Source organism: Lepidochelys kempii, chromosome 5, assembly GCF_965140265.1.
Source record: "Lepidochelys kempii isolate rLepKem1 chromosome 5, rLepKem1.hap2, whole genome shotgun sequence".
NCBI lineage: Eukaryota > Metazoa > Chordata > Testudines > Cheloniidae > Lepidochelys > Lepidochelys kempii.
In genome coordinates, this window is record NC_133260.1 from 102366449 (window position 1) to 102391424 (window position 24976).

Consider the following 24976-nt stretch of genomic DNA (forward strand, 5'->3'; position numbering starts at 1 on the left):
AGGAGTTACTGTATAGCGTGTTATTCTGTGGATAGCTGGAAAGCAAGAGAGATTTGCTTCTCATGAAGATTACACAATGTGTTTCATTTGTTTTAGGATATATGTGTATTAAACATAAAACTAGAAATTAATGCAGATAATAGAACCTGGGCACAACACAGCAACACTGAATGGTTTTTGTTCCCTTAATTTTTTGCATGCTGATGCCAGAATTGTTAAATTTTCATGTGTAAGGCCAGGCACCGGAACCCACATTTAGACACCCTAAATAGGTAGCCTGATTTTCATAGATGAGCCCTGAAGCTCCTATTGAAAAGTTTAGTCTGAAAAAGAACATGTGCAACTCTACATATTTGCACATTAAATTGATGCTCAAAAGCAACCCAGCACCCTAAAAGAAGTTTTCCATTTTAATAAGGTACAAGTTATTCTTTTACTAGCGAAATAATCTTTGTCTAGATCAGGGGTGGGCAAACGTTTTGGCTCGAGGGCCACATCTGGGAATAGAAATTGTATGGTGGGCCATTAATGCTCACAAAATTGGGGCTAGGGTGCGGGAAGGGATGACGGCTCTGGTTGGGGGTGTGGGCTCCAGGGAGGGGCCAGAAATGAGGAGTTCAGGGTGCGGGAGGGGACTCTGGGCTAGGGCAGGGGAGTAGTGTGTGGGGGTTCAGGCTCTGTCTCGGGGTGCGGGCTCCAGGGTGGGGCTGGGGATGAGGAGTTTGGGGTGTGGGAGGCTCTGGGCTGGGACTGAGGGGTTCAGAGGGCAGGAAGGGGATCAGGACTGGGGCAGGGGGTTGGGGTGCAGGAAAGGGTCCAGGCTCCGGCGGGGGTGAAGGCTCTGGGGTGAGGCTGGGGTTAGGGTGCGGGAGGGTGCTCTGAGCTGGGATTGAGGGGTTCAGAGGGTGGGAAGGGGATCAGGGCTGGGGCAGGAGGTTGGGGCACAGGGAGAGGCTCAGGGGTGCAAGCTCTGGGTGGCGCTTATCTCAAACAGCTCCTGGAAGCAGTGGCTATGTCCCCACCCTGGCTCCTATGCGGAACCGTGGCCAGGCAGTTCTGCGTGCTGCCCTGTCCGCAGGCACTGCCCCTGCAGGTCCCATTGGCCGCAGTTCCCGGCCAATTGGAGCTGTGGGGGCAGCACGCAGAGCAGAGCCCCCTGGATTCCCCTACACAAAGGAGCTGGAGCGGGGCCATGCAGCTGCTTCTGGGGGCAGCGTGGAGTGGCCCCCGACCCTGCTCCCTGGCTAGAACGCTGGAGTGGGGAAGCCCCAGACCCCGCTCCCCAGCGGGAGCTCGAGGGCTGGCTTAAAATGTCTAGACCGTCGGTTGTAGTTTGCCCACCCCTGGTTTAGATATAAACCTTTTAGAAAAACCTAATTTGTCATGTATTTCAATTCAGTAACAGCTAAACAATTTACAATCAAAGTTATATTATTCATTATCTTAAACCAAAGGAAGTTGTATTTTACCAGAAAACAATGGTTAAATATTTGCTGTTATAAATATGGCAAATTTTTAATATACATCCCTTCAAGATTGCCAAAAGTTTCAAGCCACTTCAAGGTTTCATCCTTCAAGTGATAATTTCTGAACTTGCACTATTAACTCATACTTTTTATATAAATACTTGCAGATACTATGTTACATTTCCTGAGTTATAAGTTCATGTAATTAAAAGCTGCAATACTGCACAAGTACAGGAGGTAAAAATACTGTCACAATGCAAACCTTAACCCTGAGTTTCCTGATTTTGGGGAGATTAAAACCTCAACAGTATTGCACTAACTATGGGCCCAGTGCTGCTCTCAGGAAAGTAAAATTCCATTAATTTACTAAGAGCAGGGATGGGCTCAAATACTAGGGCTTGGATCCTGCATGCTTTTCTCTCAATGACTTCACTGGGACTTCTCACGAGAGCAAGTGCTCAAATACTAGCCAAGGATATATCCTATAAGGAAGTGAATTAATCCTGTGCCAGATGTGATTACGCTGTGTTTTATGTCATATTTCTACATTCTGCTGGGCCAAGAGATTATATGCATGTTGTGGTTGGCGTCACTGTACTGTTCTATTTTCTCAAGGCTAGTTAAAATGTATCAGCCAACAGTAATTGTAAGTACATTAAATTCGTTCATTAAATTCACTTTTGTTTCCACTAAAAGGAGGAGACAAACAGGAAATTCCATTTGCTGAAGACCTCAAATGTTAAGCTAAAAAAGCCTATGCTTAGTGGAGGAGTGAAGAAAAAGCATTTTGCCGGTAAGAAATCTGCATAACCCATTACAGATAACTACTGACCTCTTTCAGATCTATTTGAAAAGCCAAAGCAATTTTTGAGAGCTACTATCAGGATCTCTCAAACTTTGCATGTCACATCCATCTCTGTTCAACAGGACAGGGAGGGATTTTTTTTGGTTTGTTTTTTTAAAACAAGGCCAGCCAGATGGAGAAGATCATTATTAAGAACGGATGGATTTGTTCAGTAAATAAGAATATCTCCAGAAGATGTGTTTCAGTTTATACTGTAATTAGGTGATCACTTTTAAAAGAAGTATATATAACTATTAGCAGTATAAATAGGTTTTATACAAGATAATGGGAAAAACAAGCAGAGATTTAAATTTTGAGCTAGATGTTCAGATGCCTTGATAAACTGTTATTAGTCTGCGAGAGCTTAAAATCCCTGATTATGGATTCAGTGTCATTCAGGTTCTGAAACTAGAGACAACTGGATTTATGAGCAGAACAGCCAAATCATTTTAGAAACAGTTTAATTTACAAATACACTTTTACAAAGGATATTACAAAAATAATCAAACATTGTGCAAAACCTCCACTGACTTGTATTTGGTTACAATGATAGGAAACTGGTCTTTCTGAACCTCATTTAAATTAGGAAGTTAACATTTCTAGCAGAGCCTCTATTCCTTTTACATTTTTATTGCATTTCAATTTCGGAATGAGGCTTTTTAGTCCTCCTTTCACTTTATTTGCCACTTCTTGATCTGTGCTTCGGAGAAGGCTACAAGAAAGGGGGAGAAAACATTATATTTCAAAAGGTCAACTTTTAAGTCAAACGAAAATACTGTCAGACAGTATAAATAAAATCATTAACTATTTAAAAAGAGACCTGCTTCAGGCCAGGTACTGATTTTCTCTCTCTCACACAGAGACACACAAAAAGATATGGAAGCAATTCCACCAGACAGTACCCAGCAAATGATGGCATAGCTCTATAGTGGATCTCGTAGTCTCTACTTGACACTCTGGGCTTTCTACACTCCAGAACCATAGAATAAAAATAAACCATGTAAAGTTCTGTTACCCTGGAAAGCCAGTTTCCTCGCTTAAAAGTAGTATTATTTCAGCAGTGAAAAGGATGTATAACTAATAGGAATGGGATGAAATTAAGAAAAAAAATTAGGATGATCATCAGGAAAAAAGCTTCCCAGCAGTGAGGTTAGTCTACACAGAACATTTTCACCTAGGTAAGCAGCAGTAGGATGCCCTGTTGCTTAGGACTTTACACTATGAGGAACAAACATCCATTGGCTAGGTGATGGACAACAGATCTTTAACATCTCCAACTTCTACGGTTTTTACCATGAACTTGCGATTAGCCAACTATAACCTCTTATTAATTTGCTAGGTTCTTAACAAGGATAAATAGACCAAGCATGGAATGTGAAAAGAGGCATTAATATAGTTTGTTTATATACAAATCGGTCTCCTCCCTATGACCTAAAATCCCACCGAGGCTGATGGTACAAGAGCCAGGAAGCCACGCCACATCCAATAAAGAGCAGTTCTATTTTCAGCTACTTTATTCCGAGATGTAATTCTTTGACTATGGACTTATAAGTCCTACTGGGAATTTCTGTTAAGCTTTTAGTTATAACTAGAAGTTCTCTTACAATCTAAGGGGGAACTTTGTTTCTTTTAAAAAAAAGAACCCAACACAGATAAAGGTCATATTCATATTGCCTATCCACAAGCAACACAAACTAGTAAGGAGCACGAGAAGCAGGATACTGAAAAAAACATGCCAAGTATGTAGAAAATTAACATTCTAGAAGGTAAAAAGCAAGAAGAAACTGGTATGGTTTACCATTTGGAACAGAGCATATTACAGTGTAATCCACTCTGGACTGCTTTTTATAAATTTCTGATGAAAAGTTTTATTTATTAACTGCTCACATGAGCTGAGTTTTGTATAGCAGTTTGCAAGCTTTTTGAATTAACAAACTGAACAGAATTTCAGATCCCCATATTCTTTAAAGAGAATAATTGCTGAATATTTGCAGTTATGTATTCTAAAGGGGCAAAATATATGTTGTCCTCTTTGACTCATAAGACCTCTTACTTGCATAAAAAGCCTTATGTATTTTGCCGATACAATATACAGGAATTCTAAAAGCTATGCCTGTTATTCTTGACACACATTTTTTCATGATCTCTCAATACTGGATATAATCCTTATGTCCAGGTTATCAGGCATTCAAATACCATGGCAATGGTTGAAGTATAAGAACTTAAAGAGAATAGTATCATTCATGTAGTGGTTCCATATAATTTTAATTCTGAGCAAGTTGCCAATAGGAAATTGCACTGTGCTATGTGCACAAGTGAACTGGATTCTGATCTTACATTAGCTGAACACTCGTGTAACTCCACTTAGATGTCAATAGAACTATGCCTAATTTACACCAGTCTGCGATCAGAACCAGGAGACCTTTGATTCTCCAATATAAAATCCAGTTCATCAAGGGTGACAAAAATATCAGAAGTATTCAGCACATGCTATGGTGATTAACAGACTGCACATTTGCGACACAAAATAGGGCAGCAATTTAAGCTTCTATAAATACCAAAGCCAAGACCTTCAAGTGAATTGGATTGGTAAAGCAGAGATTTAGATAGGCATATGAATAGATGCTTCTATAAACTAACAAAAAATGAACAAAAATCAAATTCTGCAGGCAGAAAGTGCACTTTTAAAACAGGAACAAACAAAAGACAGATAAAATCCTACAGCCATTTGGGCTCCTTACTGGCAAAAGGAGAAACTGACAGAAATATCAGGGGCACCTTTTATATATACATCTTTGTTTTGTTTTTTGTATTTCAACAACATTTTAAATATTTTATGTAAAAAAATATTGTAGTCATTACCCGTATCTGATTAAAGTACTTTTTGAGCTCAACACTGCTGTATAATTTACGCAGCATCTTTAGACTAAAAGCATGCAATTAAGCATGGATAAGATTAATTATTACACATTATGGAAGTTAAATGAGTGCCACACAAAATGAAGGAAAAAAGCAGCTCGTCAAGTTGCTCTGAGCATCTTACAATAACAAAAAAATAATGCATGAAAAGCTGATAAAAACCTGAAAGCTGTAATTTATTAATTAGCAAATAAATAAATAAATCTGAAGCCCTTGAAAGAATTCCTATCTACAAAGATGAATTTGTGATGAAAGCCTGGAAATTCTAGTACAAGAGGAAACGACATACTTATAAACCAGTGTGTATGTGTATCTCCCTCTCCTTTGGGGAGGGGTTAGATTTTAGTATTGGTGAAAGACGTTGGACTGACAATCTTGGAAAACAATTCCTCTCTGAAGCCACAGAGCATCAGTAATCCACACTTCCCAAACAACCTCCCTCAATCGTGACCCAAATTACCAGCTCCAGGGGTAGGCAAGGTCTCCATTCACATTCTGTCCTTGGTCTCTCCACTGAGATTACTACCAAGTGTGTCACAGTCAGCACTAACTGTTGTGAGGTTTGAGGGGTGGATGCTTGTCTACTAGGAAATTAACTGAATCTACAAACTGTTAGGGTACCAATCAATGTTTCAGTCACTAATGACCTGAACTTGTGACATAGCAATTAAAAGGTCCCATATTCATTACAAATCCTGTGATTTATCCAGTTTCTCTTAATACTAGTGACCAGGCTTGGTAATTTTCTGGGAGAATTCAGAGAAGGAAATGTGGCAGTCTACAAATTATTAAACCAAAGTGAATTATGTATATTTTGATGGAACATATGTACAGTCATATGATTTTAGACACAGCACCTGTAAAAGGTACAGATATATTTTTTTAAATCAAAAAGTCAATGTGACTACCATACAGTGGTAACTGAATCATCATTAAGACTACGATTTTGTTGCAGAAGTCACGGAATCCATGACTTCAGCCCTGGAGGCTGGGAGCTGCAGGGTCCCACTTCCTCCTGCAGCGGCAGGGAGCTGTGAGGTATCCCTGTCGCTTGAGGAAGCGAGCCCCCAACCTCTGAGCTGCCATGGGCAGCAGGGGCACCCCTGCAGCTCCCTGGCTGCTGTGTGGCTAGGGGCACCCTGGAGCTCTGAGTCCCCACTGGAAGTGGGGGCTCTGAAGATCCCAGCCACCCAGCCCCTTCCCATTTTATCATGGATATTTTTAGTAAAAGTCAGGGACAGGTCACAGGCTTCCATGAATTTTTCTTTATTGCCTGTGACCTGTCTGTGACTTTTACTAAAAATATCCATGAGAAAATCTTAGCCTTAATCATTAAAACGTGAAGGGTGAAGATAGACAATTTCTTGAATACTCTAATATGTAGGATGAAAATAATTCAATAAAGGGTACATATATAAAGAATACTGCCAATGGCACCAGGGATGAGTTAATCTTTTAAACAAATCTCAAAGCCCTAAGTTAAGGACAAATGTTAAGTAACAACATACTGTCAATGTACGAATCATTCTACACAAATCCTACTGAATATCTGTGTGCAGGATTAGAGAATTTAAAGGAATTAAATGTGCTCATCAAACATTAGGGGTCTGTTTATAAAAGCTAAGGAAAAAAGATGTGAAAACTCTTTGTAAGTCAAACAATTCTATCACAATGCAGAGTTTACTAAATTAGTTTGAATGCAAATAGTATGTTTCACGACCAATTCCCATCAACAGCAACCCTACTGAAGTTTGCAAAACAGAATTAAAACTGGTTTCAGAGTAGCAGCCGTGTTAGTCTGTATTCGCAGAAAGAAAAGGAGTACTTGTGGCACCTTAGAGTAAGGTGCCACTAAGGTGCCACAAGTACTCCTTTTCTTTTTGAGAATTAAAACTGAACTTGGATCACAATAATCACATTTTCATCACTTAAATGGTTTCTAATTATTTACAGAATCAGTCTGAGCATCAGACTATCCTTACCCTACAGCAATAGGAATTAGAGTTGGAAAGCAAAGAGACAGATTCAACTAAATGATTTTTTTTTTTTTTAAATTTACAAAGGATATTTTGTCTACTTCAAGTTGCTAGCTGTGTTTGACTCAGTTCTGTCAGATACTTATGAAAAGCTAATTAGGTAATTTTGTTATCTCTGCTCAACTGAGAGTTTTGAAACCTCACAGGTTAGATGTTTAGGGTTTTCTAAGCCACCCATTTCCAGATTTCCCTGATGTGACACTGAAAGTTTCTATTACAAAGTGAAACTGACACCTATTTACTAAATGCCAACAAATGTATTAATAAGCAAAGTAGGATGGTCTAATCCTGGGGAGGTGAGGAAGACAGTGGGCTTTGTGGCTCATGACTTTATTACAGAGAACAGGTTGGCACATAATACACTTTTGCATGGCTTACTCTAAGAACCACCACCCCTCCAGCCCAGGAAGAACAACACAAACATAACTCCAATACCACAGGAAAGGCCTTGAGAGACAGCCTGTACAGCAGACAAACTGAACAACATTTTACAGAAGATGCCCGAATACCTGTTTGCTACCTTTGAATACAGGCACATCCAAGAACAGAACATATTTAGTATATACTGGCATATTGTTTCAGGATTTTCATACACTTGGTAGGGACACTGGTGGGCACAGTGTTAGAAATAAGTAAGTTTTTCAATCTCTAGAAGGCTTTTCCAGCACAGAGCTATTTCATAGCAGTACCAAAGCTTGAGCTCAGGGAGCTAATAGGTTTGGTCTGTGCTTGCATGTGCCAAGTGTTATTCTCTACAGCAGTGGTGGGCAACCTGCAGGCTGCACGTGACCTGTTAGGGTTATTGGTGGGCCGCGAGACAGCATTTACATTGACCGTCAGCAGAGACATGCTGGCCGCTGCTTCCCGCAGTTCCCATTGGTTGGGAACGGTGAACTGCGGCCACACCTGTGGACAGTCAACGTAAACACTGTCTCGCAGCCCGCCAGCAGATTACCCTGATGGGCCGTGTGCAGCCCGCGGGATGCAGGTTGCCCACCACTGCTCTACAGCATGCTTGTAAACACCACAATTAAAAGCAAGTACGTTAAGTGTGTGAAAACTGACTTATTTTGGCTGAAAACTTGAATGGCATTCTCTGTATAAGAGTTAAAACAATGGGACCAAATTAGAAACACACGTGTCCTACATACCAACAAAGAACCATGGCACCTCGATTTACTTCTGCCCAGGACTTCATATTCTTAATGCTGACACATTCCACCAATGTTCTTGCAAAACATCCTATTAGATGGGAAAAAAAGAGCGAGGTGAAATTACTCAACGTGGCCTACTCAAAAGTCCTCTGTAACAGCGATTTAATCAAACATTTTAATCCAATCTATATTTAGAAGCTATTGCTTACTGTCAAAATAATTGACTATTCAATACAGTCAATACCTTTGCAAACGTGAGACTAATTCTAAGCAATGCTTAGAATTAATTAGACAATAGCAACACTGAATTGTATGAAAACTCACTGGTATAAAGACAGACACACATTTGTTTCTTTCTACTATTTAATTGTTTAACAGAGTACCAAAAGCTATTCATGTTTAAAAAGCATGTTTCTACACTAAAAAGGAACTTGGTAAAGGGTGCCTTGCTACTGAAAAGATCTGCTTCCTGCGTGCATTCAATCATCGTCACTTACTTTCAAGACCAAAACAAGATCAAGTTTTGCACCTGTTATCCCTGCTGTCAGCATGGCTAAGAGTAAGAAGGTTCTATCCCTTCTCATGCATTGCCAACAGAATTATTTTAAATTTATTCCCATTACGGGCCTTCAGCTGCCTCTGTTCAATGCCACTGGAGCAACAGAGTTTACACTTGTGTCTCTGAGGGCACAACTGGTCTTGCAGAACCATTGATACTGGTGATGTGTAAGAAGGGAAGAGCGCAGTGTGACTTTCAGATCCCAGGCTGAGTTTGCACGAGTGGCCTTTAGAAAAACATTTAAATTGTAAAATTATCATCAAATTTGATCTTGAAACTGAGAAACTATAAACACCGAATTCCATTTTAAAGTCACTTTACAGAGTAGAACTGCACGTTAGGGACTGATCAACTACCAGTTGTCTAAATTAGGCTGGTAGATAAAAGATATTCAGACAAAATTCCCCCCTTTAACATTTGAATGATGGAACTGACAAAAAGTTCTAATTCAATACTAATAAGGAATTAAAACGGTGCCAACCCAAACTCTGACAGAGAACAGTAGATATCAGAACTATAGCGAGACCAAAGAAAAAAAAAAAGATAGGTTAAACATAGACCAATATAATTAATGCACCAAAAAAAGCCTAGTAACATCTACTCCATAATCATCTGAACTCCTATCTCAGCTTTTATATCAGCATTAGAAGCAGGCATCTGGTAAAAAATGTGAAACCATACCAATAGGGATTTCTATGTATTGCCTTTGAAAGAAAAGTGTAGCAGGGGTTCAACACAGTTGCATGGAAATTGTCGCAAATTAAAGACAATTAAACACTGCAAAAAAAATCAGAGCTGCCTGTAGGACAATTGTTTCACAGCAACTTTTGAAATGTTTTAGTTCTGCACTGGTTTCCAGATTGGAAACCTGAGAGCTTCTGTGCACATTTTTTCCTCTCTCTCAATCCTTCCGTAGGAAAATGTAGTCAAAAACCAATATATTTCCATCTGTTCCATGAAGTAACATCTCAAAAATATTTCAACCAGCTCTAATAAAAAAAATACACACACTACATAATCTGTTTCCCAATCTGTTGCATTCGAGATACCTAATGGTGCTTAGTAAAAGCTCTCAGTAAAAAAACCATACAAGTTTTGCATAAAAAGATTATTTTACTAGGATGGTAGAAAGACATCTTAGGCCAGGTTGAAAAAATCCACAAGGTACTAGACTTTGTTGCTCTGTAGCAAAAAGTTGAATTAATTTTTTTTTTAAGATTACATTCTGGAGGATAACATCTGTGCCATAAAATAGCAGAGATGTGCTATATTTGAGGTGAAATTTTATAATGCAAGTGGTAACCCAGCAGCAGTAACAAATACACTCTAGTAATTACAGGTCTGCTTAGCTGGTGACCACAATATTCATAAACTGGAATAAAACATCACATTTTCTAATTAGAAAGATGCCATCTTCAATCTTGTCTATGTTTTAAATAGCTTTAACATGCTAACAGATAGCTTTAACATGCTAACATTTATTAAGTAAAATGGCAAAGGAATAGACTACACTCTTGATACCAGCAAAGCACATTTGGGATCTTCTGTTTCTAAAAAACCAGGTCAACCTCCTCTGGTGGAAAAAGTGAGCTTAGCTTCCATCACTTCACTCATACAGCATCTCACAACTGCACAGACACAAAATACTTTTTATGTACATCTAAAGTACATTTAAACCATTTATTGCCTCTTTGCCACCTTTTACATATTCTGATACATCTAAAAATTTACACAACAATCTTTTGTTTGAACCTACACAATGAGTTTAATTATGCTGAAAACTGACATATGGTCTATTAAAGATGAATTTCCCAGCCTACCTTCTCTTCCATTATCTCTCATTTTTTCATCTTGCCCTATTAACCATTTCAGAACCAGATGGCCTGCTGGATGCTCTGCAATGTGAAGCTTTAAACAAATCAATGATTAACTGTTAGACTCAGGAGTCTTTCACACATGTATTGGTGCGCTTATGCTTGAAACGCAAAGTACACTGTCAGATGATTTTATAAAAAAAAATTCCAACTTGCTCCCCCCCACCCGCAACACATCATATTGTGCCATTTCACCACTATTAGCGATGAGCAAATATCAAAACAGATGAGAATGTAAGTGTTTGGATGCTTATTCAAACATTAACTTATAGAGGTGCAACCCATTCCCCATTCCAGACTGTCAGTGCACAGACTACATCCTCTGCTCCTCACTAGCCAACCCTTTCCCTTGGCCTGCAAACACACCTTCAGCTTCCCAGTAACACATAAGTGTAGTTTCCTGGTCTAGCTGCCTCTATGCACGTCTGTGGCTCTTCCAAATTTTCACCAGCTGACACGCACTGAAAAATGGCTTATATGGAAATCCAGAGCTTGTTGGAATATATAAGAGGTCCACGTGGAAGTCTAGCACAGATTGGTCATAAAATGGTGGAAGTGGGGTTTATGTGCAAAGAGAAGAAGATCAGAGATATGAGCTGTGAGAGAAATCACAACTAGAAAAGGTAAGTCAGTGAGGTGCTTTGATGGCAGTCTGGATATCATAGGGCAAGGAACACTGGTGGTCCTGAACTTTTATAAGTTGGTTTTAGTTCAGCTTGGAACAGACAAGAAGTTTAAAACAGCTCTTATTTTATAAAGAACTATATTTGACTTCCATCCCTAATCATTAAACCAACTTCCTGTCTCCCTCTCCAACAGAATCTTGAAAGTGATCTAGTATCTCACAGCTCATATTAAAAAGATCAGACATGTTCAGCTAGAAGGGACATCAAGAGGGTCACCTAGTCCAGCTCCCTGTGCTGAGCCATTCAATATGTGCACAAAAACACTGGAGTAGAGGGGTGGTTTTCGCTGTGGTACCATGAATACATGCAGCTTTACCTCTCAAAACTGGAAAATGCATTATCTTTGCTTTCCCAAAAATCAGGCCAACTTGGGGAATTGGGTGAGAGCAATTTGGCTGAAAGTTCATTCAAGCAAGGCAGAGGGAATGAGGACTGTAAATGCTTGCCCAATCACACAGTATGCTGAGGATGCTATTTGCATTGTGACGGAAGGGTCTATCGAGAGAGTTGTGCATTGTGACTGAGGGGTTTATCAATAAAGCTTGTAATCTTGGGATACTTCTAGATTCCCAGCTCTTCCTGAAGTCCCCCATGGTTGTCGAAACCACACATGCATGTCTGAAGACACAGTCTGACTTTAGCTTACTGATGAAGTTAGCAATATTACAATAAACTGCTATAGGAATCCAACCTTCTTTCCTTGTCAGAAAGTTAAAAAGTTGGATCTTGGTGCCCCTTCCCTGTGTGCAGGTGTGTGCTTATTTAGTAGCTCACACCCACTGAACTCCCTTCACAAAGATAATATCTTCATTGTGAGCAGAAATTCTTTATAGTCTCATTTAACTGCTACCACTACAACTCGAGAGATTCTGTATAATATACATTTCTGCCACTCACAAAAAATGTAAATCCACTGTCAGAGAAAGACTTTTTTACATACTAGTCTGGCAGATTCAAGACTACAAAGAACTAAGTACCCGATTCAGAGAGGCAAATGAAATGCTTAGCTAAGCCATCATTATTTCAAATGCAGTTACAATATATAAATACACAAGACATGGCCAGAAAATGCAACAGAAAGTGCGGATTCACATTAACAGGGAATGTTTCAGAGTGCAGCCAGTAAAGCATGTGTTAGGTAACTGTAGTAAATCTTATTTATTTAAATGATACAATGGAAACAAATTCACAGCAATATCTCGACTGCTTGCCCTGTGTTAGATGCATTACCTACCTGCCCATCTTTGCCACCTGGAACCAGCTCCTCTGCTGCCAAACTAGCAATTGCATTCATGGCAGGCTGGACATCACCAAGAGCAGATCCTAAAACATCAGCCACCAAGACGCACGTAGCTTTGTCCATCACCATTTCTTGGGCATGTTCTTGCAGATAACCTAACAAGGCTGGGGAAATGGCTTCTAAAAGTTCACAACGGCGCACATCTGAATCTTTTTTACTGGTGAAATAGTAATACACAATATGTTGGTCCGATTATTGCAGAAAACTTGTTTTGTATAAAGGATCAAGTAAAAATAAATTCAATCCATGTTTGCTATTTAGACAGATGATGTCCTCATTAAAAGGTCAAATTAAAAAAAAAAACAACAGTCCCTTTTCTGTATTCCACAGCAAATCAAGTTTAATATGATCTTTGGATAACCATCAGAGGTTTTAAAAATAACCAGAACGAGAAAAGTGTCCAATCAGGTGACACAGTAGTCTAACTTTCAAGGTGATTGCCAATGTGCCATACACACTAATTCCACCCTTTCATTTTAATTCTTATTTGTCCTGCCATTGTCATCACCTCAAAGCTTTAACAGAGACTGTGTAAGGAAAACTGTTCACAAAGCATTGTGAAATAGCCATCTCTGCAGTATTTAATAAACATCAGCATCAGTTAAACTAGCAGAATGGCAAAATAAATATCCTTCAAAATCCCACAGTGTATCTTGGGCCTGCCAGACTGGTTTATTATGGTCTCAAATAAGGCAACACATAAAGAAGGGCTGCTGATGCACAAAGGAGAAATACAGATAAGTGACCAATGCATTAATTATTTAAGAAAAACTAAGTTCAGCTTTTTAAAAAATTATCTAAATTAGACTGTGTGGGGGGGCTGAATTAGAACTAAAATCTTCCATTTTTACTGCTAGATTTCAAGTTTACTCTTGTACAACTTAGAACACCAATGATGGATGTCCCAAAAAAAAAAAAAAAAAGCTTTAAATCTGTTCTGAGACGTCAACTAGTTTAGCAAAGGATAAAAATTGTCCTCTCCTTGGTACAGCTGAAATACTACTGCAACCCAAATACAGTCACTATGCACATATATTAGGTATATATCTAGGCAGAAATCACATCACAACTGTTACGATTTCTGTCAGATAGCGGACACATTTATTTGCTTTCGGTGGTTTGGTTTGTATGTGGGTTTGTAGAGTGAGAAGAAATAAAATGTTATACAAACTGCAAAATATTAACTCAGCAAAATTAATGACATTATTTGGAAACCAATTGTGGTAACTGATCTTCATAAAGAAACTGTCACGGTCTTTAAAACAAAAAAACAAAAACAATGACTAAGTGTCCTGTTCAAAAAGCTGGAGTTGGCAAAACGTGTATGGATTGTTTCAGCCTGCCAGTTATGCATTTTAGTTACCTGTAAGCATTTCCATCTCCCTGTTGCAGAATTTTGACAATCTCTGGTAAGAAATGTGCAGGATCCCTTGGACTTAGCAAGTACAACAGGACCTTCCTTCCATATTTGTTGTTTACAATATTGGGCAAAGAACCACTTATCTCCTGTAAATATACACAAACATCAATAACACACTCCTGGAAGAATACTTTTCAGCAACAAACCTGGTCTGAGTACTTTCAGACTGAAAGCTGGGGAAAGAGAGGTCATAATTTATAGTTACATGATACAATTCAAAACCCAGTGTATAACGTCTAGGTGGAGTTTGTCAATGTATAGTGCTGAATGAGATCAAGTTTTGATATTTGATTTTTGTTTGTAAAATGCTCTGATATCCTTGGATGGAAGATAAAATAGAAGTAAAAATTATTATTTGCATTACCATAGTGTTCAGACTTCCTGAAATCAGGGCCCCATTGTGCGAGGTGCTGTACAAAAATGTAGTAAGAGACAGACTTCTCCCCAAAGAAGTTACAATCCCAACAGACAAAAGGTGGAAGGGAACACATTATCACAGCACCCAGTTATAGCCAACACCACGAGTCATCAGGTGTGATTATCAACCAATTGTTCATCCGTGCAGCAGCCAGCATGCAAAGGACAGTTGAGGATGGGGAAGAAGACAAAGAAGTTATCCTGAATTCAGCTAGGCAGAGAACATCCATCAGCAATAATTAATTGTAAGTAACAAAGTAAGCCACATTTCTGCTAGGAGAATAACCATTATCACTTGTAGTTTACTGAAGCATTAGTAACAAATACAGAGGGCATTTCCTAGGGATTAATGGCTGGCTAGGAAAAATCATTACATAAACAAGAATGCTGGTGCACAACGCACATGTGTCCCTAGAGGCGTGTCGAAAAAACTCATTGATAGGCCACGATTTTTTGTTTTATTGAAGAGTGCCTATATATTCAAAAAGAAGTATCTATTACCAGCACTACGTTTTCTGTGTGTTCATGTTCTGTTCTTCCTGCTTTGTGTGTACACATTTTGTTTTAAGTTGGCAATATGATTTTGCCTTCCAATTGCAGGACATTGCAGAAGAATTAATACCCTGTACGTTAGCCAAAGAGTTTTCAAAGACTGTTACAGCAGACTTAAGGAAAATATTAATGCACATTTCAGTTATATTTTCTGAAACAAAAGGGATGGTGTTACAGAGCTCTGGGCAATTTCAGTATATTTTATGTCCATACTGTTTGTAAGTAACCCTTCTGCTTTTCAAAATCTCTTAAAATCCCTGGTTTCCAGCAAGGAAATGCTTCAACAACAGCTGGTAAAAGATGAAGTGAACAATTGAACCAGTACCTCTTCACCCTTTGTCTCCCAAAACACATGCTAATAAAGGTTATGTTCTGTGCGGGGGGGTGGGAGGGCTGGGCAGAAGACAGCAAGACTGTTATTACCTAAAATATGAAGAAAATGCACAAAAGCAGGTAAAATTTTGTTTTGTGGAAAAATGTGCACATTTTACACACACTGCTTTAGGATATCCAAAGTATTAATCTGGCACTGGCTTCTGGATTAGTTATTGCACTTCTCATTTCTGTAGTCTTCACATTTCAGGCCTTGGCCAGAGTGTATTCTCTGTGCAATAAAACATGTATTCTCTTCTCACTAGGGGTTAGGACTGAGGCTTGAACATTACTGCATGAATGTCACTTACACTGTACATCAGAATCAACCAGCCAACAAAGACAAACAGAGTACTTCAAAACTCAACGTAGTAGTCATCTGAAATGGCTAATTTAGTAACAAAGGTATCTTGATGGTCATATTGACTTAACATAATAAAGACAATATATTCATCTTGAGTCTGAAATCAATATACATTACATAAGTTTTCAAGACCATAACTACTTCTTTGTTCACTGAAACAAAAGCATAACCCTAGTTATTTTTAATAAATTCTGTATTAGAGAATTTTGTGGCTTTTTGTTATAGGACCATAGAAAAATACTCAAGAAAAATTTAAGAAACACAGTTGTGTAATGTCTCGTTGCCAACACCTTCCATATTGCAATCTTTAAGAGACTAGATACAGACTTTGCGTCTATTACCACCATGAATGAGAGCTTTTTTACTCAAATCTTAAGTCCAGACATGTGGCTAGCCCAATTTACAGTTCCAACCATCAGGGCCGAAAGAAGCAGAGATGTTTTTTGGATCTAGGATTAGGGCTCGGTGTAGCCAAAAGAGTTGACTGGAATAAAGGCTTTCCTTTTGCCCTTTAGAAAAAGTAACTTTCCCTTAGTTCCCTAACAGCCAGCAAGCCACATAGGGATTCAAATTTTGTAACACTACAAAAGCAGAGACTAGTTCTGTCAAACACCATAGCATTGTGACCTCCCAGTAATAAAGATTTATTTTCTTAGCATCCCAAGGAGTGGTTTTTTTTTTTTTGAACATTCTTTTCACTGTAGAGGCTTGTTAGATTCATTTCTATATGAGATCTAATTCATCTCTAGAAGGCTGAGATACATTTGCGACAGATATGGCAATTTCCTGAAATATTCCTGGAAGGCCTTACTGTATGATGTATCATTGTGGGCTGGGATCATATGCAACTTCTCTAGGCAGCAGTTCTGAACCAGGGGCCTGGTTTCAGGTCTGCCAAGCAGGGCCAGCATTAGATGCACTGGGACCCAGGCAAGAAAGATGAAGCCCCACCACCCAGGGCTGAAGCTGAAGTCTGAGCAACTTAGCTTTGTGGGGCCTCCGGCAATTGCCCTGCTTGCTATCCCTAACACCAGCCCTGGCTTTTATATGTAGAAAAAAGTTGTTGTGGCACAGGTGGGCCATGGAGTTTTTATAGCATGTTGGCGGGCGGGGGGCAGAGGGAAGATGAGGGACTCAGAGAAAAAGATTGAGAACTCCTGCTCTAGGGGGTAGATATGACAAATGAGACACCTGGGAGCTCAAAAGACTATACTGAAAATTTGCAAGAAAAAGTATGGACTTTGGGGACAATAAGTTTTAAGTTGATTTCCTGTGGAATTCTTAGGGAGAAGTTAAAGCAAATTCCCAACTTGAGTTATGCAAAAACCCAGCCTTTTGAAGCTATGCACTGAGAAGAGGATCATTGTCAGCTGATTATCTATTACAGAAGGCCAAGATCAGTAAAGAAACAGCTGATCTGCCAGCCTCTGTTCTGGAGCTAAGAGAGATGAACTTCTATTCAAAGGGGAAAAGCCAGTTGTGGGTTTTGAAGAACTGAAACTGACCAGAGGCCAAGGCTGGAGTTTGGGGTAAGTTCTGGTAAGTTTTTTCACATGCGTGTAGGTTCGTTTATTGTTTTAATATGTTTTCTCTGTAATGCTTCTACCTTAGGAATAGATGTACTTGCTTAGAAGAAGCTGTGTGGTAACGTATACTTGTGGGCAATACACTGGTCAGGGCCCCCAGAGAGAAAGCAAACCACAGGCGTTGGCTTTTTTAGGCAGTCTGGCTAGCTGGGGATATCATAATGTAAGGCAGGGAGCTGTGCAGCGTCCAGTCAGGAGGAGTACAACAAGCATCACCACCCAAGAGAGGTGATAACTGGGAGTTGAAACCATAAAGTTGGTTGCCCTTAGTGGGCCATGGAGCAGAAATACAGGTGCACTTGCCCTGAAAAACTGTAATATTCTTTAGCCAATTTTAAGTTTGACTTTTACATGTCAAACCACATTGCCTACTCTCTGGTACATAGTGCCATCTCTCTAATAACCATTCGTCTTCATTTTTAATCAGAAGAGCTGATTTTTAGACCTTACTGATAATCCGATGTTCCTATTTCCTTCTTTTCTTACTCTGTTCAGCTAGTTTGACCTACTATGTCGATACTTCAAGCTCTCGGGCATTATCTCAGATTAATGTTTTGTTCACCTGAACCAAAAATCTTTGAATTTTCTTGTTCAAAATAAACTACACCTTTCCCAGGTATTGGGCCAGGTTTCTTCAACTTCTCTTAGCAGTTTAATACAAATCTCTATCACTTTGAGAAATCCCAGAACTTAATGTTATTTTTCAATTTGCACTACATTTCTACCAAAGACAAATCTTCATTACAATACAATGTTGCACAGTAAGAATGTTGCACTACATTACACGTAGTGCTCTCGGTGTAATCCTTAGATGGGTCAAATGAAATATTTTTTCGACAAAGTCTTCTAGCACTGAAGAAACTTAGTTGAACTAGCGAGAGCTCTCAAAGTCATCTATTACTTGCAGTCTATTTTGAAGAATTTCAGTTGAAAAAGTCCAGAATTTTGTAAAGTCAATAAATGAAATGAAGTTCAATATACTTTAAATTTCTAGTACAACTAGTCCCTAGCTAAGTCAGCAGAAGTACAAAGTAGGGTTTCCAGCCGATTTTAGATCTAGTTTGAAGACTGTAGTAAAGGGGATATAAATTACATAAACATTCAAAAGTGTAGTCCTTCACCAAGGTCTCCTCATGCAAAGAAAAATCATAATAGTTGCTCTATGCATTGAAATAAAGATAGAGAAAACTGAAGACAAACAACGTTTGAAAACCTGGCTAGGAAAGTAATATATTAGTATCCTAAGTATGAATGACCTCTTTTGTTAATTGCACTGGTAACATTTAATAGAATATGTTAGGAAAATTCAACTACTTACAGATATGATTAGCTGTTTCATGAGCTTGGTATCATCAATGCAATCAAATGCTGCCAGCAAGACCAAGTGAGAGAATTCACCCTGTAAGGGCAGGGCATCAAGAAGGTTTAGAGATATGCAATGCTGCCCCACATACAATATCATTTCCTAAATGTTAGCTGTGATGAAAACTTGTCCAAATTGCAAAAAAACTACACTGAGATCTGATGAATGATTTCCTCTAATGACTGGCTGAAGTAGTCCTATGACATAAAATTATTTTCTGGAGGCAACATTTATAATAAAAGCATCTTGTTTAAAACAAAAGTGATAAAAATCAGAGCTGTCTCTATACACTGATGAATTTCCCTGTCTAGACAGCTGTGCAGCATGCTGCACTCTCAATAACTCTCAACTGGATTCTATGAATACCCATCCATTTGAGGCCGAAGATTTGCTTTACAGAATAAAAAATAAAATTTCATTTCTCCAGTAGATTTACCTTACAGTCAACATCTCTCACCAGATTTCTGGGAGCAAATCTCAGTGAAATCCAAACCTACAGGATAAGGGCAAGACCCAACTCCCATAGATGTCAATGAGATACTTTCCACCAACTTCCTTAAGAGCACAACCAGTAGGTCTTGACACAGTTCTTAACTATTAGCTACATGTTGCCTCTCTCAAAGTGATTCATATATGTATATACTATAGACTTTTTCATCTAACAAAACAGGAGCTTCTATACTGAAACAGACCAACAAGTCACATCCATTAGTGGCCAAAGCTGGATGCTTCAAATAAAAGTTATTATTCTAATAATTCTCCAAACTGAATATGATACTGTGGAAGAAGGCAGATGGAGAAGGAAAGATTTCTTCATGATTCCAGATGGCAGCTAGCTTTTTCTCTGAAGCATGTGTCATAATAGCTAGTGAAAAGGAGCAGCAAACAGGGGAGTTCTGTGAAGGAGTTCTCCAGGTGAAGCAGGTGTGACTACATGACTCTTTGGGTAAGTTTGCTTGCTGTGTGCCTGCTTGAAAGAAGCTTATATTGTGGTCTGTTTGGGGGACCATGTGCAGAGCCTAGTGGTCTGGTAGACAAGGCTGAGAGTATTTTAATGAGACTTTGATCCCTAATCCTTTAGAATCCGTTAACTAGCAGGCAGGGCTACTTGGGGAGAACAGGGGTTTAAAAAGCCAGTCCTATGTGACCAGCAGAGCTAGTGAACAGCAGCAGCAAACCTGGGAGTTTTGCGAGGGAGTGTGAAAGCCAGATACACCTAACATTCTCTAAACGTAGGCCACACACACACACGCGTGCGCGCCAAAAAAACCCTAAACCCAGAAAACAAGCTGATGGCTCTCAGAGACCAAGTATGGACTCTTGATGCCAGAGTGGCTGAACTGGAGGATATGAAGGAGACAGACAGGTGTGTAGATGAGACTTTCCGGGACACAGCAGAGTGGTCCCACCCCCAGTCTGATAGCCTCTGTGCTGTTGAGGAAGGAAATTTTACAGAGGACAATATCAAACTGGAGCAGAAGGAAATGATCCTGTAGTTGGAATCCTCCCTCTTTCCAGATGATGTCATGGTATCCTCTCACAGTGAAGATCTCTCTCTTGGGCAGGAAACCCCACTTATTAGAAAGAGATAGGTAATAGTAATGGGGGATTCGATTGTTGGAAATATAGATAGTTGGGTTTGTGATGACTGGGAGACCTGCATGGTGAATTGCCTGCTGGATGTGACAGTTACAGATCTCGAGATATCTGGACAGACTTATGTTTGGTGCCAGGGAGGAGCCGGTGGCCATGGTACATGTAGGTACCAATGACATAGGGAAATGTAGGAGAGAGGTCCTGAAGGCCAAATTTATGCTGCTAGGTAACAGATTAATGTCCAGGATCTCCATGGAAGCAGTCTCTGCAATGCTTCCAGTTCGACACGCAGAACTGCAGGGTCTCAATGCATGGATGAGACATTTAGGGGTGTCAATAGGGGGCAGGGGCCAGGCCATGCCTGGCTGTTTGGGGAGGCACAGCCTCCCCAACCAACCCTCCGTACAATTTCAGAAACCCGATGTGGCCCTCAGGCCAAAAAATTTGCCCACCCCTGAGCTACATGAATTCTTTGCATTGGTCTTCACTGAAGAGGATGTGAGGGAGATTCCCACATCTAAGCCATTCTTTTTAGGTGACAAATCTGAGGAACTGTCCCAGATTGAGGTGTCATTAAAGGAGATTTTGTAACAAACTGATAAATTAAACAGTAATACGTCACCAGAACCAGATGGTATTCACACAAGAGTTCTGAAGGAACTCAATGAAATTACAGAACTATTAACTGTGTATGTAACCTATCACTTAAATCAGCTTCCATACCAGATGACTGGAGGATAGCTAATGTGATACCAATTTTTAAAAAAGGATCCAGCGTCAATCCCGGCAATTACAGGCCAATAAGCCTACCTTCAGTACCAGGTAAACTGGTAGAAACTATACTGGAGAATAGAATTATTAGACACAGATGAACATGATAGGGGAAGAGTCAACACAGCTTTTGTAAATGGAAATCATGCGCCAACAATCTAATAGAATTATTTGAGGGGGTCAACAAATGTGTGTGTAAGTGTGATCCAGTGGACATAGTATACTTGGACTTTTGACAAGCTCCCCTCACCAAAGGCTCTTAAGCAAAATAAGCAGTCATGGGAAAAAAGGGAGGGTCCTCTCTTGGATCAGTAACTGGTTAAAAGATAGGAAACAAAAGGCAGGAATAAATGGTCAATTTTCAAAATGGAGAGACATGAACAACTGTGTAACCCAGATGCATCTGATGAAGTGAGCTGTAGCTCACGAAAGCTTATGCTCAAATAAATTTGTTAGTCTCTAAGGTGCCACAAGTACTCCTTTTCTTTTTGTGTAACCCAGGGATCTGTACTAGGACTAGTGCTGTTTAATGTTCATAAATAATCTGGGAAAAGGGGTAAACAGCAAGGTGATAACATTTGTAGATGGTACTAAATTACTCAAGATTGTTACTCTTTTGCTTTGAACTTGAGTAAGGGATCTCACAAAACTGGGTGACTGGGCAACAAAATGGCAGATGAAATTCAATGTTGATAAATGCAGTGATGCACATTGGAAAACATAATCCCAACTATATATACAAAATGGTGGGGTCTAAATTAGCAGTTGCCACTCAAGAAAGATCTTGGAGTCATTGTGGATAGTTCTCTGAAAATCTCTGTTCAATGTGCAGCGGCAGTCAAAAAAAACAACTGACAATGTTAGCAACCATTAGGAAAGGGATAGATAATAAGACGGTAAATATAATGCCACTAAATAAATAAATCCATGGTACACCCACACCTGCAATACTGAGTGTAGTTCTGGTCACTTCATCTAAAAAAAAAAAAACATTAGAAATGGAAAAAGTACAGAGAAGGGCAACAAAAATGATTAAGGATATGGAACAGCTTCCATATGAGGAGAGAAACACTGGAACTGTTCAGCTTGGAAAAGAGATGACTAATGGTGGATATGATAAAAGTCTATAAAAATCATGAATGGTATGGAGAAAGTAAATAAGGAAGTGTTAATTACCCCTTCACATAACACAAGAACTGGGGTCATCCAACGAAATTAAGCGACAGCTGGTTTAAAAGAAACAAAAGTAAGTACTTCACACAATGCAGAGTCAACCTGTGGAACTTGTTGCCACGGGATATTGCGAAGGCCAAAACTATAAATGGGTTCAATTAAGAATCAGATAAGTTCATGGATGATAGGTCCAACTATGGCTACGAGCCAAGATGATCAGGGATTCAACCCCATGCTCTGGGTGTCCCTAAACTCTGACTGCAAGATGATGAGACTGGACGGGAAGGGATGGATCATGTGATAATTGCTCTGTTTTGCTTGTTCCCTCTGAAGCATCTGGCAGTGGCCATTATCGGAAGACAGGATACTGGACTAAATGCATAATTATTCTATTCCTTAAAGAAGAGGCAACCAAGATTCCCTGCAATATGAGATTTTACCACTGTGGCTTTGGTATATTTCCCTACTTCCTTCTTAATACAGTTTATCTTATTTGCCCTTTAGAATGCTACTGTGGAAACAGACATCTTCAATGATTTATCCACAATACCTAGATCTGTTTCCTGAGACGTTACAGTCCAATTCCATCAATGTGCCCGATTAAGCAAATAGACACTTCTGTTTGAAGTTTTTTTAAATCTTTCACCGTTGTGACACCTACAATTACTAGAACATAAAGAGACTGAGAAAAATGATCTTTCCCCCCATTTCTTTACTTTGTAACAGTACAATGTGTAAAATAGTATCAATGTGAGCGTCCCATTTTGTTTCTTTGAGTATTTCACACAGTAACAAGAGAAAAATATTTTGAAAAAAAATTAGAAAGATAATAGATGTGCAGCACCTGCACAAGGCGCAGGAAATACAGAATACTGGGTACTAGTAAGATATTTTACTAGCACAAAATACAACCCCAGCTAGTGTGCTTTTTATTCTTGCAAGGCTCTTTCTACAAAAATGTATATTAACATTTGATACAGTTAAGGATCAGTATTATAAGTCTAAGTTTACTATCAAGACTGCAGTTTCACAGTTTGTTCTAACTTCAGAGTAAATTCAAATTGATATTTTGTAAACTGGGAATGATGTGACAGTTATGAAAATGCTTCAGTGACTACTTCAACATAAGGTTTATAAACACTCACGGTAGCTATTTTTTCAACATACGTCTTCATGGTTTTCATAATTATTTTTCTGTCCTATCCAAAAGAAGAGGGAGAAACATTAGTAAGCCTTTGTCAATAATTTAATAATTAAGTTGCTATCTGCAGCTTCTTTATACGAGTTTAATTTCAGATCATTTCTTAAAAAGAAGAAATTACTATTATAAGCATTACTTTTGCAACTGAGACTGTGAAATGTTAGACCCAAATTCTATGGAAAGACTCAGCACAGTAGAGAAACCCTGGGGTTTTCTGCAAGATTGGGCTGGCTTAGGGGAGAACTAAGAAAGAGCAGCTGTTATCAAATTACATAAAGGTAAAGGCTGCTTGCCTAATGGACATCCCCTAGCTCCTGATTTCCTGCTGTGTACAGGAGAAGGTCAGTCTGCCAATCCCCCCATTCCTAGATAGTCAGTTCACTGTGGCACAACTCCTACATAAAACCAGAGGGAACTCTTATCCCACATACCTCAACTCCCCCTCTAGGGCAGACATCTGCTCAGCAAGGCTCCTAAACTATGCATCAGCAGGGGCTCTGTTCTAAAGAGGCTTCACTAGGAGCATATCTTCCAAAAGACTTCCTCTCCGGCCTTCATTTTTGGCCCTTCAGCCACTGCTCTGTCCCTTTTTACCATTCTACTTAAGGGCCATGCCCTAGCAAGGTAGGTAGACTTAAATTACAAGTTCATTTAAAAAAAAATGTATGTAACTTTATTTCTTTTCACTTAAGGTATGTCTACATAGCAGCTGGGAGCATGCTTTCCAGCACAGATAGTGCACTAAAATAGCAGTGTAGCTTCTATGGTACAAGCTAGCTGCCCAAGTACAAGCCCACTCAACCACCCAGTACATACTTAGATGGTTAGCCTGAGATGCTGCTGCGGCTACATTGAGTGAGTGCACTAAAAAGACCAAACAGAGCTAGTATATGTCCATTTACTTGTGCTGAAAAGCACACTCCCTGCTGCTGTGTAGACATAGGTTCCATGTAAATTTCTGAAAGCACTCCTTACATCCCTAACACTTAAAGCAGAGCGAGTAAATGTTATCCCTTACATAGCTTGACATATCATCAACTCTTGAAGGAGAAACCCTAAACACCAGTCTTGGCAAGTAGAGAAGCCTTTCAGTTTATTTATAATTTTAAGCTTTTGAAGTTTTTACATTCTGAAGTTAATCATGTTCTACATTATGAGCTTCTTTACCATTCTTTCCCCACCTCCAAATTTCCTCCAGCTACAGGAAATCTAAGGGATAGATACTGAGGGAACTGTAACATATTCAAAAAGTTAAAAGCACTATCTGGCGGCCTCCATAAAAATTATTATTTTTTTTTAAAAAGGAGTTTTTCCTTGTAAAAA

At 39.3% G+C, this 24976-nt stretch overlaps 1 protein-coding gene across 5 annotated transcripts in view; it reads right to left on the reverse strand.

Moving 5' to 3' along the window:
- Positions 1 to 2754: 2754 nt before the first annotated feature.
- PUM3 (pumilio RNA binding family member 3) overlaps positions 2755 to 24976 on the reverse strand; it is a 39902-nt gene continuing 17680 nt past the window's right edge. For 3 of the 5 annotated variants that reach the window (XM_073345230.1, XM_073345231.1, XM_073345232.1), the window contains exons 12-18: positions 23598 to 23651; positions 18868 to 18948; positions 14202 to 14344; positions 12773 to 12995; positions 10799 to 10886; positions 8417 to 8507; positions 2755 to 3022 (exon numbers count right to left, since the gene is read on the reverse strand). In XM_073345230.1, coding sequence (XP_073201331.1) covers positions 2893 to 3022; positions 8417 to 8507; positions 10799 to 10886; positions 12773 to 12995; positions 14202 to 14344; positions 18868 to 18948; positions 23598 to 23651 — 810 coding nt within the window. In that variant the 3' untranslated portion in view covers positions 2755 to 2892. The remainder of the gene's footprint in view (positions 3023 to 8416; positions 8508 to 10798; positions 10887 to 12772; positions 12996 to 14201; positions 14345 to 18867; positions 18949 to 23597; positions 23652 to 24976) is intronic. The other 2 variants (XM_073345233.1, XM_073345234.1) reach the window with 2 other exon arrangements.